Source organism: Macadamia integrifolia, chromosome 13, assembly GCF_013358625.1.
Source record: "Macadamia integrifolia cultivar HAES 741 chromosome 13, SCU_Mint_v3, whole genome shotgun sequence".
In the NCBI taxonomy this organism is placed as follows: Eukaryota; Viridiplantae; Streptophyta; class Magnoliopsida; order Proteales; family Proteaceae; genus Macadamia; species Macadamia integrifolia.
Window position 1 is genome coordinate 9,914,931 of NC_056569.1, and position 12,736 is coordinate 9,927,666.

Below are 12,736 nucleotides of genomic sequence, written 5' to 3' on the forward strand. Positions count from 1 at the left end.
GATTTAAGAACATATACATCATCTAAATTAGCACCAGTAGCTCAATCTAAGGATGATCCTTGAAGACAAATGTTTGTCATTTAAAAACAAAATAGGAAATAGTAAATGGTGATGCGAGAACAGCACAAATCAACCACTTATTCCACCAAAACTAAGGGAGCATCACATTTTACCTCTTGAAAACTCTGCGAATGAAATTTCTGCCAAAAAAATTTTCTGCCAATGCTTATGTGGAGTGATATAGAGAGTGAATAAGAAAATATCTAGGGAATTGGAACTCCAGCTGCTTATGTGGGCACAATAGAGAAGAAGGAATATCCGATAGAATTTTTAAAACCAAACAACCATCTTGACATGTTCAACAACATCCACATTTACTTGTTCAGATCTGGAATATGAACCATATTGATATATTCAATAGCATCCACATTTACAACTGAGACGCAACACGATGACAACACTACATTACTTGTTCAGATCTGGAAACATACCTCTGAAGGAAGAGAGACCTTCACGAGGGGAGGAGACCGCGACAGAGCAGGAAAAAAAAACCCCTTCGTGGCAAGAAACCTCTGTTGTAGAACAACACCAAGCAGGAAAAAAAAAAAAAAAAAAACTAACAGTGAATGAATCAAACCCAGAAAAAAGTTCGGCGCGATAGTGACTCAAACCTAGCAAAAAATCCCCTTCGCAAGATAGAGAGACAACTAATCCCTTTCGCCTACAGGAAAAACCCCTTCGTGAGCTTCGACCTTGACCGGGAGCAGCAGAAGAAACCACAACTAATCCCTTTCGCCTACGGGAAAAACCCCTTCGTGAGCTTCGACCTTGACCGGGAGCAGCAGAAGAAACCACCGTTAGGGTTTCTCCTCTGTGAGCAGCGAGAGATGAGCGCGTCGTGCGAGAGAGGGCAACCTGCAGGCGATTTCCATTCGTGAGCTTCGAGTGAAGTGAGGGACAGAGAGACGGTTTCTCAGAGAGAAAGCAACCAGCGGGGAATGAAATTCAAAAATGGGTTTTAGGGATTTGAAATTCAAACCTGCAAATGAGTTGTTTGGTAAAGGACCGGTTCAAAAATGGTGGTTCGAATCATCCACTTAAACCGGATTTAATAACCCTTTCAAACCAATCTAATCTTGACCGTTGATGATGCATCATCCACGTGTCGCGCTCTGCACCTAGCAAAACATGGAACAATAGAGGATCAGAACAATAGAGGATTTTTATCCATTTTTAAAAGCCTCGTTGTCAGTTGTCAGTTGTCAGTTGTCACACGCTTCAGTGGTTATTGAGCATTTAAAGTTTTTTTCTTTCCCTTCTTAAAGTCAAACTGGTTAGGTAATAAATAAATAAATTAATTAAATAAAATCCGAATCAGGTCTTAACACAAGGACCGTCCAAATATGAAAAAGGTCCAAAAATATGTTTCGTGTTGCTAAAGGCTGTTTCAGCAAGAAAAACCATACGCCTGCTATCTCATGGTGACGCTTATACGATCACCGCGGGAACGGAATGTCTTTTGTTGGGTCTATTCCTTATTCCAATCCTATGGTGATGAGAGGTGACAAAATTTCCTAGATCTACTAGGTTAAAAATAATAATTACAGAATAAGTTGATTCAAAAAATAAAAAAAGCGTAATAAAAATAATAAACAGTAATTGTTTTGTAATCTATTTTCTTATTTAATAGATCTAGGTAATTTCCCCCTTGTTTTTTTAAGGGGTTCAGTCTATTGTGGAATGCCTGCCCTATTAACATTGGTACGATATTGTCTTATATGCATGGTTTTAATTATCGGTCATATCGGATCGGTAACGGAGACCAAAATACCCCAATCAATTAACTTTGGCACAATATTATCGGTTTTTAGGCCATCGATCTCAAGGTTTTAAATCGCGTTGTACCATATTAAGGAAGTTAGAGGTTAATAATTAGTCCAGCAACATTTCCCTAGGCAACGTAGGACTAAAGTTTACACACCTTCACGGATCTTCCAAACCTCCTGGTACTTGTCGTATTCTTGAGGGGGACGTCTCACCAATCTCCAAGATAGATCCAGTACTTACTGTATTCTTGGGTGTCTCATTGTGTCAATCCAAAGCCCACACTGGCTGGATCGACTGGGCCCTACCAGTTATAAACAGATAGTACACGATGCAAGGAGTAAAACCGACGGGCATTTTATTCTATTAATTAAGGATTAAATAGTTACAATCCTGGCTCTACGTATCCGTATTGGATGGCCAAATTGGGCATATTATATCGATATTGATATCCGATTGATTCAAATCAGTTATCAATATTATTTCAGATGTAAAATTGTAAAGAAATTATACCCTTTTTTTTTTTCTAAAGCAATGGAAAAAATGACCGATCAAGATCACATCTCTTATCTTGATCACAACATTTGGTTTAAAAAAGGCTCAATTATAAATTTGATGATTATGAGAAACCCTAATCACTCTTTTAAATTCACAATTTAGAATTGAGAGATAATTACATATTGAGAAAGAGAATATTCTCCATTGGTGTTTCACCATTGAAGAAGCTTCTTCCATCAACGTTAAAACAAGTACTACATTCCATTAGTAACACATACAAAAAAATACCAACAGCCAAATCTACCTTTATGAATCTCTAGATAACCCTCAAGGCCTTAACCCTCTCTATTGTTTTGATGGGTAATTTACAACGCCACCCCTTGGAGAATGCCAATATTATAAGGACACCCCTTCTCTTTCATCAAATTAGACTCAGACCCCCTTCCATCAATCATTGTTAAATGAAAAGTTAAAATAATTGTTATACCTTATTCACTAAAACTAATGTTTTAACCTAAGAGTAAAGAGAGAGAGAGAGAGAGAGTTGAGAATTTATGTGAGGAAGAGAACAACAACGATTGTTACCTGAGTCCAGAAACCAGATTCCATCCACACCTCCCCTTACCCCATGGTCCTTAGCCTTAACCTTCTCTTTCCACGAGTAAGAAAAAAGGGGTTTAAGTAATAAAGATGCAACCATCTATTCTATCCAATAAAATCTTCAAGGATCTATCTCTCTTTGTGATAGATGATGATCTCTCTTCTCTTCTTCAGTAATATCAACCAAAGAGAGCAGCACCAAAGTGGAATATTATCCTGCTGGCATCTACTACAAGACTGATGAGAGTAGGTACGAAAGAGAGAGATGGGCTGGATTGGCTGTCGTTGATGAGGGAAACATCCTAACCTCTTTCGTGTCTCACTCTCTCTTTTTTTGTATTTGGATTTCAGTTCTCAAGGAATCAGTAACTGTGAGTTTCTTAATAGAGAAAATCACGGAGGGCACCACAAGAAGACCTACTTTCATTGAGGAAGACGAGGGTTTGGCTTCTCTTGCAGATATGTAAGTTGGATTCTCAAGGAATCATCATCTACCAGTGCTAATAAAATCATCTTGCCTCAGTGCTTCAATTAGAAGGGGTAGTTACTTAAAAATTGGATTTTCCCTTTTCGTTTGTTGATGTGGGCTGTTAGATTGATTGGTATTATGGATTGATTTGTTTATAGAGGGGATACACTATTCTATAGTGAAGAGTGCAGACAAAAGCAGATAGAAATCGATGAAGAGCTAAGGAGAAGAACTGGAATCTCTCTGCTTCTAGTAAGGCTGTAAGGAAGGACCAGAAGCAAAGCCCAGAATTACACTATAAGAACGGGCACCGTTGCTGCTGCTTGAGATTGCAAAAATCCTGAAGCAAAATAGCAAAAACCATTATTATAGAAAGGGAATAATAGTAGATATGAAGAAGAAGAGTGAGGCTCAGTGAAAAGAAACTTGAGAGAGACAAGGAAGAAAGAAGAGGGAGATGGCGGAGAGGGTTTCTTTACTAATTCCTCTCTCTGAACAGAGATGAAGAGAGAGGAGGGTTTGAAAGGGAGAGGATTTGGAACGGTTTTGACCCGAAATCCATACTTTTGAGACTCAAAATTCTCTAGGGCCGTTCTTGGGCGGAAGGCATCCGTGGGTCGAAGGATTCCAGTGTTGGCGGAACGCTTGTCCACCGATCATAATGTTGTAGTGGAGGAATTAAGGAAGGAGGTCGAGGCGCTTCATCCAGATGATTCTCATATTGTTGTTCAGTTGTGGATGGCGGGTTAAGTAATAAGGAGCATTTTGGTATTTAAAATAAAATATAGTAGCTGACATCAGCATTCATGATATATTCTGTAACACTGGCTGATAGTAGGGGGTCCGAATCTAAATTTGGTAAAAAATGGGATGTCTCTATAATATTGGCATTTTCCAAGGGGTGGCATTGTAAATTACCCTTGTTGGATTAGATACACTACTAACACATGCAAAAACAATACCAACGGCCAAATTTTAAATTAGCATTCCACATTTCCTACCCCTATTTAAAACTAAAACTAAGCTCTGGGGAATGAATTATGAGTCCAACTTAGTAAGAAGGCAAATAATGACGGCAGTGGGACAGCCGACCACACACACACAAAGCCGGAAAGGACCACATTATTGTGTCTCCTCAGCCATTAACTTCTTGTTCCTCACTATGGCCGCCGTTGAATAGATATTGGAAGAATAGGATACATAAATAAACCACCAAAATTGACCTAAAGCCATTATAGTCAAGACTTGTTCACCAAGGCAATTTGATCCCAAGGCTCCACTTCAATGCTTGTTCACCAAGCAAAGTAGCACTTATATAAGAATAAGACCAAACCTCCCCAAGTCTCAACCCGTTAAACTCACTCACTCTCTCTAGTACTGCAACTTCTTGGCTCCTATAGTATTGGCTATTACTTTTGATTGGTATTCTCTCTCCAACACTAAATTGCACCAATCTGCTTTGAACTGAGAAGCATTTGAGTTCTTTGGAACTGTGCGAAGATGTCTTCTGCTGGAGCTCAATTGGCTGAGGTATATGTTGTGCGAAAGCTCCATAAAGAGAGTATGAAGAGATCAGAAAAAGAAGGAAGCGAAAGTAGCAGTGGACAGACAGAGGAGAAGAAATCTCATTCTCGCAGTTTCTTTGGGAAGTGGAAGAAGGTTCACCCGAGCAGTCCTTCGACGTTGCAGGGTGAAGGAAAACCATCTTAACTAAGGAGCACAAATGCATAAGCCCCTTTCCGGCAACAGGTTTGAATGACGGGTGGCCACCTATGAGTAGCTTCTAAATTTTTATATTTTAATCTTTTGTTCTTCCAAGTGAGCGATCCAGTAGTACAATGATTAAGTTGCACTTTTGTGACATATTGATCATATGTTTAAAACTTGGAAACAGCCTCTCCTGCAAAGCCGAGAGTAAGACTGCATTCATTTGCCCCACCTAATTTCTCTCTTAATGTTGTATACAAATTATCTATATGATTGAAAAATTATTCAACACGTTCTCTCTCTCTCTCTCTCTCTCTCTCTCTGTGTTTGGGTTTCCACCCAAAAACTACTAATCCACTTTCTATTATTCGGTTTGGTCTCCGACTTTGATAGACAGTTGGTTAAACCCAGTTCCTAAATTCCTGCTATGGGATAAACTACTAATAATCTACACTGTTGTCCATACAGTCATCCGAGAAAATTTCGATTAGTGGGCTATATTCCATAAATCAAAAATTTTAATGCCAATTTGTGACGACTGATCCACTAGTTTTAGGAGTAACATTGACGACAAAACCAGAGTGGTCTGTTTCTATAATCATGGTAGACGGACATGTTCAAGTGGGATATTCATTCAGGAACCTAAAAAGGTTCGGTCGATTCTTTCAGTTATATATAGGACTTTTTGCTTCTTATCGACCTATTTTATAGATTCAATTCAAAGAGAATGAGGTAATGGCTTATTTTCCTTGCGGCAATCTTTCTCTGATATGAGGCCTTAGTCCCATGCTTCTGTTCCCCTGAGGACTCTCAAGAAGAAATAGGCTTCTATCTCAGAGTTCCATCTGCTAAGCCAAAGAGTCTCCTTTTTATCATCCAAAGAGCGCAGGCACATACGTCAAACTGGCCTGTTATCATTCCATACCAGTCATGAGGGGTTGATCCAACATCGGTATCGGAATGGGTTCCCTCACCTTATAAGCCGATTTTTGAAGAACTCAAGTCTATATCATGGCCATACTGGGTTTGGGTTTCTTTTGTCAAGAACTGTTCTATTCCATTTCGGAATGTTAATACTCTTGCCTTTAGTTTCACACAATTCACACCACAATGTTAGAATCCATCTTCTCCCCTTTCTGTTGTCTTCCTTTCATCCAATTAGACACTACGCTTCCAAAGTATCCTCAGACTGCCTTGAACACGGGACTTCTTCAGACATACATTCTCCAGCTACCCCTGCCTTATTTGCACCAGACCAAAACAAAACAGCATACCCTTCTAGTGTCTGCTCTGCCATCCCTGTAGTCAATCTCTCTCCGTCTCTTTCCACAGCAATGACTGAATGGATGATTAATAGACATTCTAGTTTCACAATTCAAAATTTCCCCTGCTTCTTGGAGTCCTTCTTATTATCTAGAGAGTAAATTTGTAGAATTAATTCCTTCTCATGCTGAATGTTCAAGTTGACAAAGTTTTCCACCGCCAACTAACCCATGAGGCTAGATCATTAAAGCCTGAACACTGTCTAAACTTCAAAAATTAAGATTTTCTTTCTTCTGGTAGTAGACTACGAGGATTGATTATAAGTAGTATTAGAATCATATCAAATTATCAACAATACTGGGGATATTAAAAAAAAAACATTTATGTTGTTTGGATGATGCAAACATAAACTCCTTCCATAGGCAATAATGGAGGAATGGCAAGGTATCTGGGCAGATAAGTTTCTTCGGTTATCATAGGTAGTATTAAAATTCAGCTCCGAGAAGTATGGTCCGAGTCTCTAATTTAGTTTTCTAACATTTTCTGAGGAAAGGAGCAAGGAAACAGCAACTCAAAAATCATTCAGCACATACACCAAAAGCCAAGTTAACAATGGAGAAAATGGAATAGGGTATGAAATAAGAGGTATATATGGTGTATACAGAGATGTACAAATTGAATGAGTGATAGTATTACTTAACTGAAATGGTGCTCAAAAGGAAAGAGATTGAAAAGAAAGCATACAACTTGGTACGAACAGAAAAAAGAAGAAAAAAACTAGCTGTAGTATGGACCAGCAAAATTTAATAACCTATGCCGCAGACTGTCTTTGCAGACCAAGGAGACTTAAAAGCATTTGACAAAATGAAGAAAAACAAAATTAACCTCTACTCACTTTGCAGGCCAAGTTGATGTAAAAGCACCTGATAAAATGAAGAAAAATTAAATTAACTCGAGCAATGCAAGCATGCGTAGAAAATTGAAAGGAAAAAAAAAAAAGGTGAAGAAGATAACCAAGTACCTCCTGGCAAGTTCCATTGGCAGAAAAGTCTGTTGAACAGCCAGAAACTGCTTTAACAATACAATCTGGTACAGCTTCCTAAAAGAACACTAGGACTGCTTAAGGCCAAATAATCCGGAAATCATACTTGTGTGAATAGCTGGTCATGAATACTTCTGTGACACTGGAGCATTTTCTGTCAACAAAGATCCTAACCGAATCATGAGAGGATATACAAGGCTGAATTCCTTGTCCCCCCGAGCCCTTACTTTTGCAGCATAATCATCAAGAGTTGCTTTGATGCCTTTCCAAACCTGTTCCTCTACTTGTGAATCCAACCAGAGTGAATACTGCAAAGGTGTAAGTCCATTCCTTTGCATGGGTGACTGCAACTCTTCCGGACCTCGAGAATAAAGGTGATGAAGTATGACACTCGGAGGAAGATCTTGAAGAAGTGGCGAAGCTCCCAGCTGGGATGTTTCCAAGAAGATAACAGGCCGAAATGCTCGAAGGGCTCGATAAGGTGCACCAAGCTGTTGTACCGGGAACAAGTTCTGGCCTACAGCTAATTCTAGTTCAGCCATGTCTCTGGCCATCCTAAGCTTCCCTGATTCTGAAAGAGGCCGTACAAGAGCAGCATGCCTGATGAAGAATATCAGAACCCGTGAGGCCATTCTCCTGACAAGTGTAGTGCATATGTTCTCTGCACCTGCACCAATGGCATTAGCCGTAGAAGGCAACAACCTAGACAGGAATTCACTACGGAAACGAAGCACACATTTCTGCAATTCCTCCATGTAAGGTGATGCACTATTGTCCATGGCAGCATCCATGCCATGCACCCCAAAGTTCTGGTCATGAATTTGCAAGATGCAAGCCTCAAGGCGGTCAAGCATCGCTTGGAATAAAGATGCCACAGAATCGAAGGCAACACTATATATAGCACCCAAAGAGGGAGATAAGACATCTGAAACAACATTTGGTAGCCCCGATACAATTGATGAAACACGAGTATGAATTTCTTGCAGATGTTGACACAGAGTGAAGTTTTTAAGTTGTAATGCAGTTGCAGGACCTGTCACTTGACGCGCTTCAGGACCAGTAGATATCTGTCATCAATAAGCACAATAATTTTAATTTGCATATGAATTTTCAACAAAAAAGAAAAAAAAAAAATGTAATTCTTTTTTATTTCGGTGAACTAAAAGTACAAATTAAAACGATGGTACTAGCTATAATTCCCATTTGATAGCTTACAGTATTAGGATGTTCACAAGTTCTTCAATTTCTTCTGTTTCAGGGAGTTATTTTTATTTTTATTTTTTTTTATTTATTAATTTTTCCTCTCTCTCTCTCTCTCTCTCTAAGGTATAATCATGATAGGAGATCAGAAGCGTGGTTGACAAAGTAATGTGTTCCGCAGACATGACATCTTACCAGGAGGGGTTTTGTTTTATTTTATTTTTTGGGATCAAGTTTACAGGAATTTCTGAGTATAAGAGTCCAACAGTGGTAGAGAAAAGGCTTGCGCAAGAAGCAATTGCAGCAACTACCCGCAATCCCCCTCCCCCAAAGAAAAATTTGTCTTCTTATCCAGGAACCAGTCCAAGACATTGTTTTGGAGTTCCATCCGGTAGCATAAGGGTCGATAGATTGATTCAACCAAGAGAAGAGTCCTAATTGAGCTGACATGCTTAGCTGTTAGTTGAAAAGAAGGATAGCTGTCAGTTGTAAAGGAGAACTCCACAGCAGGTTGATTTATCTTAAGTCTTTCTTTATTGCTTTGGCACAAAATGTTGATTTACTATGAGTCTTTCTTTATTATTTTTGTTATTTAGGAAAATAATGCATTGGTAAGATGAGCTAAGTGGGGGTTATCATAGTTTTTTGTCTTCAAAATTATTTGCAGTTTTGGACCTAAACAGTCCCTAGAATAGGTTATTAGGTAATACGCAGTGATATTTAGTAATTAGAGTCAAATAGGGTTTAGAGTCTTACTCGTATGCTGATTCTCCATTCTAAAAGCATAATTCCAGTTTTAATCAATGAAGATGAGTGTAATTTTTCCCTATTGAATCTATTCTTGGCTTTTACTTGGTTCTCAGTCTAGAAAACCACCGGCTTAACAGCCTATTGTGATTCATGTGTTCACCTTGTTAAGCTGGTTCATTATTATTTAAAAAGAAAATTAAACAATGACACTAAACCAAGATCATACCCCAAGTACATAAACAATAACTGGATTCTATAGATACCTGCATTAGCTTCTTATGGTGTTCCTTATACTTGCAGATGGGCAAGGTTAATCCAGTCAGAGGTTACAAGTCAACAATTTTAGACAATATAAAAAGGAATAAGCAATAAGGCATGTAAATCCACTGCTTGAAACCTGCCAAGTGCCAACCCCTGCCCCCGCCCGCACATAGGAGGAGGATCAATCAAGTTGACAATGTACGGTAGAAATTTTGTTCAAACCATTTGAAATGAATCCCAGAAATTCATTTATTTCCGACTCATGCTTAGTGCATGGAAGCGGTTCATTGCATGATCACATGGATGCAATAAAAAATAAATAAAAAAAAAAGAAAGGCAAAATGAGGCAATGATTAGTTAGGCGACCCCCCTGTAATAGATGTGCTGCAGCAACAGTGCAGCACCTGGTTGCTTGTAAATGTTCCCACATCATGGGTAGAGTGTCAAACCCGTTAGTCAAGAAGGTGGTCTAAGTGAATACAATTTGTTAAGTTTGTCTCGAATTATTGACCCGTTTTGAAGAATGACCCGCTCCGACATATTTTGGTGGGACTCGAATGGTTTCTGAGATCTGTGATGGAAACAGAGGGGTTGGGCCGATAAGCCCAAGCCCGGAGCCCAACACTAATCTCGTATGGGGGGTGCGGGGCCGTATGGTTCAACCTGATCAATTGCGACCCAATGGATCAACCCGCGACTTGGAGGAGTATATAATGTACTATCTCGTCTTGTTGAGCAAGTCACTGTAATTTGGGGTTTTTTCGAGCTAGGGTTTCAGGGCGAGTTTTCTCACCGCTGCTTGGGTGTAATCTCTCTTCTACATATGAAACATCTTCTTCTTCGCCCGAGGACGTAGCACACCACATCGGTGTGTGAATCTCGTTAAATCTCTGTGTTATATGGGTCCGTTGGCTTTTAATTTCGTATTAGTTGGTGTTTGCTCTAACACAATTCATTAGCACTGGGGATATAGGAAACCTAACAACGAAAGACAATGAAGTTGGTTGACAGTGGCGTTGGCAAATGATAAAAAGGAGACTCAATTCTATCATCCACTTAAGAGTCTTCTATGCCCACAGACACTAATGCATCAGGTGATAAGACATTTTACAACGAGACCTGCTCTTTGATGTTCTCTTTCCTCTTATAAATGGATTTCACTTACATTTCTACAATAAAATCACATCGAATCTCTAGAATCTATCTTCCCACAGTCTTAAAATCTCTGTTTACAGGTTTCCTAACCAATTTATCATTTTTTTGACTAAACCCACAAATATTAAAAGTGAAACTTAATGTGGTGCTGGTTTCCTGCACAACCCACATGGGAAGGGCTCCTCATACATCCCAATATTTACCACGTGGTAGATCAGGTGGACCACAAATTTTGTGAAAGTTAGGGCCCACCATCCCCTACTCACATGTCAAGTTTCAGGCGTGATGGAATTCACCACATGGCAAAATAAAATTTGAATGTCAATTCAAAAATCTTTACCTTCTAAGAATGGTTGAAATGAAGACTGAAAATAAGATGGTAATACCAGTAGAATTTGGTTGTGAAATGGCACAACCAGCTGGACCTTAAAGAAAGCACTTCCTATTTTTCCAATCTGACTTGTGCAAAGAACATTTTGGCATATGTATTAGTTATGCATCTGACAATTTCTAATTCATAACAAATAATTTAATTTAATATTTGTCTGTTTGTAACTTGTGCCTGAGCTCTTACCCAAAAAAAAAAACTTGTGCCTGGGCTTAGCATGGGCTTATAAATTTACACGCAAAATAGAAAAATGGGCAAAGAAAAAGAAAGAAAAGTGAAGAGGATATACCAGAGCCACTTAAAGAAAAGAAATAAACAAGGTTTTTAACGAACCAAAACCAAAAATGATAGATGAAGATAAAGTTTTCATTATTCTATAGAAAATTATAAGATTCTGATTTGATGAATATACCTGGTATTCAGCTCTTTCTGCTAGCAATATAAGAATTTTGCCAATTTCATGCAAGACAAGAAGAGTCAAGCGCCCATCAAGTTTAACAGCTTCAATCTCCTCTTGAATTCGTAGCACAATTCTTGAGATCTGGTCTTTGGAGGGAACACTTCCCCGGCTGGACACTGGAAAGACGCTATTAACAAGATCCGACAGGCGACCCAAGCAAAGGGTCAAGAAAGCTGTCTGGAATATATTAATGGTAGCAACCATCTGATCTCTTCCTTCTAGACTGATTGCTGGTAGAACCCCTTTGGCATCTGTCTCACGTGAAATTGTTTCAAGAAGATTTTCAATCATAGAGGTGAGTTTAGGGTACCCTAGAGTAAAGATTTCTTTTACAAAACTCGAAGTAGAGAAAGCAGACTTCATTTGGTTGGCAAAGGATTTCACAATAGCTTCCCAAACTCGATCGGTTAACATTGGATCACCCTCCTGAACAAACAATAGTTGAGGTTAGCAAAACCATAAAGGCAGAGATGGTCACGGGAATTGAAAAGCTCTTGCACTCGACACTCATAACATGTCAGTATCTTCTCATGAACAACGATCTTTACAAAAGAATCCAGAAACAAGAAAATTATGGAAATAGAAATCAAGTCACAAAGTCTCAAATTAATGGTTTTCTTTTGTTTGGGCCTTATGTTTCGTCTTAGTTGAGAGGCCGCATAGGCCACTGTACTCTTGTGTTCAAGCCTTGTGTTGTATTATTCATTTCATGTTATTCAATAAGATATTGTTGTTAGTTACTAATAATAAAAGTGTAACAATTTAATGTTGCAAGATATCAGCCTTATGGTGTGTGCAAGGCAAATATAATACTTGATTCCTGATCATCAAATGGTCACAATTGAGAAAAACATTTTTCTAATATCTCATTCTATATGGGAACATCAAAAGAAAAAGTAAGGATAATGCAGTTGTCGAACAACTTACAAGCGATACGGAGTTTCTAACTTTCTACACCCTACCAAATTTTGAAGATAGCATAAATACTAATTCAAGTCGTACACAGGAAAGAAATAGAAAAAATTCAAAAGAGCATAAACTGGAAGAAGATTATTCATCAAATATGTGACTTTTACTCCATTTTAATGGCATCCGTATGTGAGATGCACCCAGTGCAAC

General features: G+C 38.7%; 1 protein-coding gene and 1 long non-coding RNA gene across 2 annotated transcripts in view; both read right to left on the bottom strand.

The window, feature by feature from the left end:
• Window positions 1-373: 373 nt before the first annotated feature.
• Window positions 374-1,174, bottom strand: LOC122058953. The gene is made up of 2 exons (XR_006133992.1): window positions 1,040-1,174; window positions 374-915 (listed from the first exon to the last, which is right to left on the bottom strand). It is a non-coding gene; the product is annotated as an uncharacterized LOC122058953 (long non-coding RNA).
• A 5,800-nt stretch (window positions 1,175-6,974) lies between these two features.
• LOC122059648 (conserved oligomeric Golgi complex subunit 5) overlaps window positions 6,975-12,736 on the bottom strand; it is an 18,414-nt gene continuing 12,652 nt past the window's right edge. Inside the window, exons 2-4 of the mRNA XM_042622570.1 lie at window positions 11,570-12,043; window positions 7,383-8,470; window positions 6,975-7,284 (exon numbers count right to left, since the gene is read on the bottom strand). Coding sequence (XP_042478504.1) covers window positions 7,526-8,470; window positions 11,570-12,043 — 1,419 coding nt within the window. The 3' untranslated portion in view covers window positions 6,975-7,284; window positions 7,383-7,525. The remainder of the gene's footprint in view (window positions 7,285-7,382; window positions 8,471-11,569; window positions 12,044-12,736) is intronic.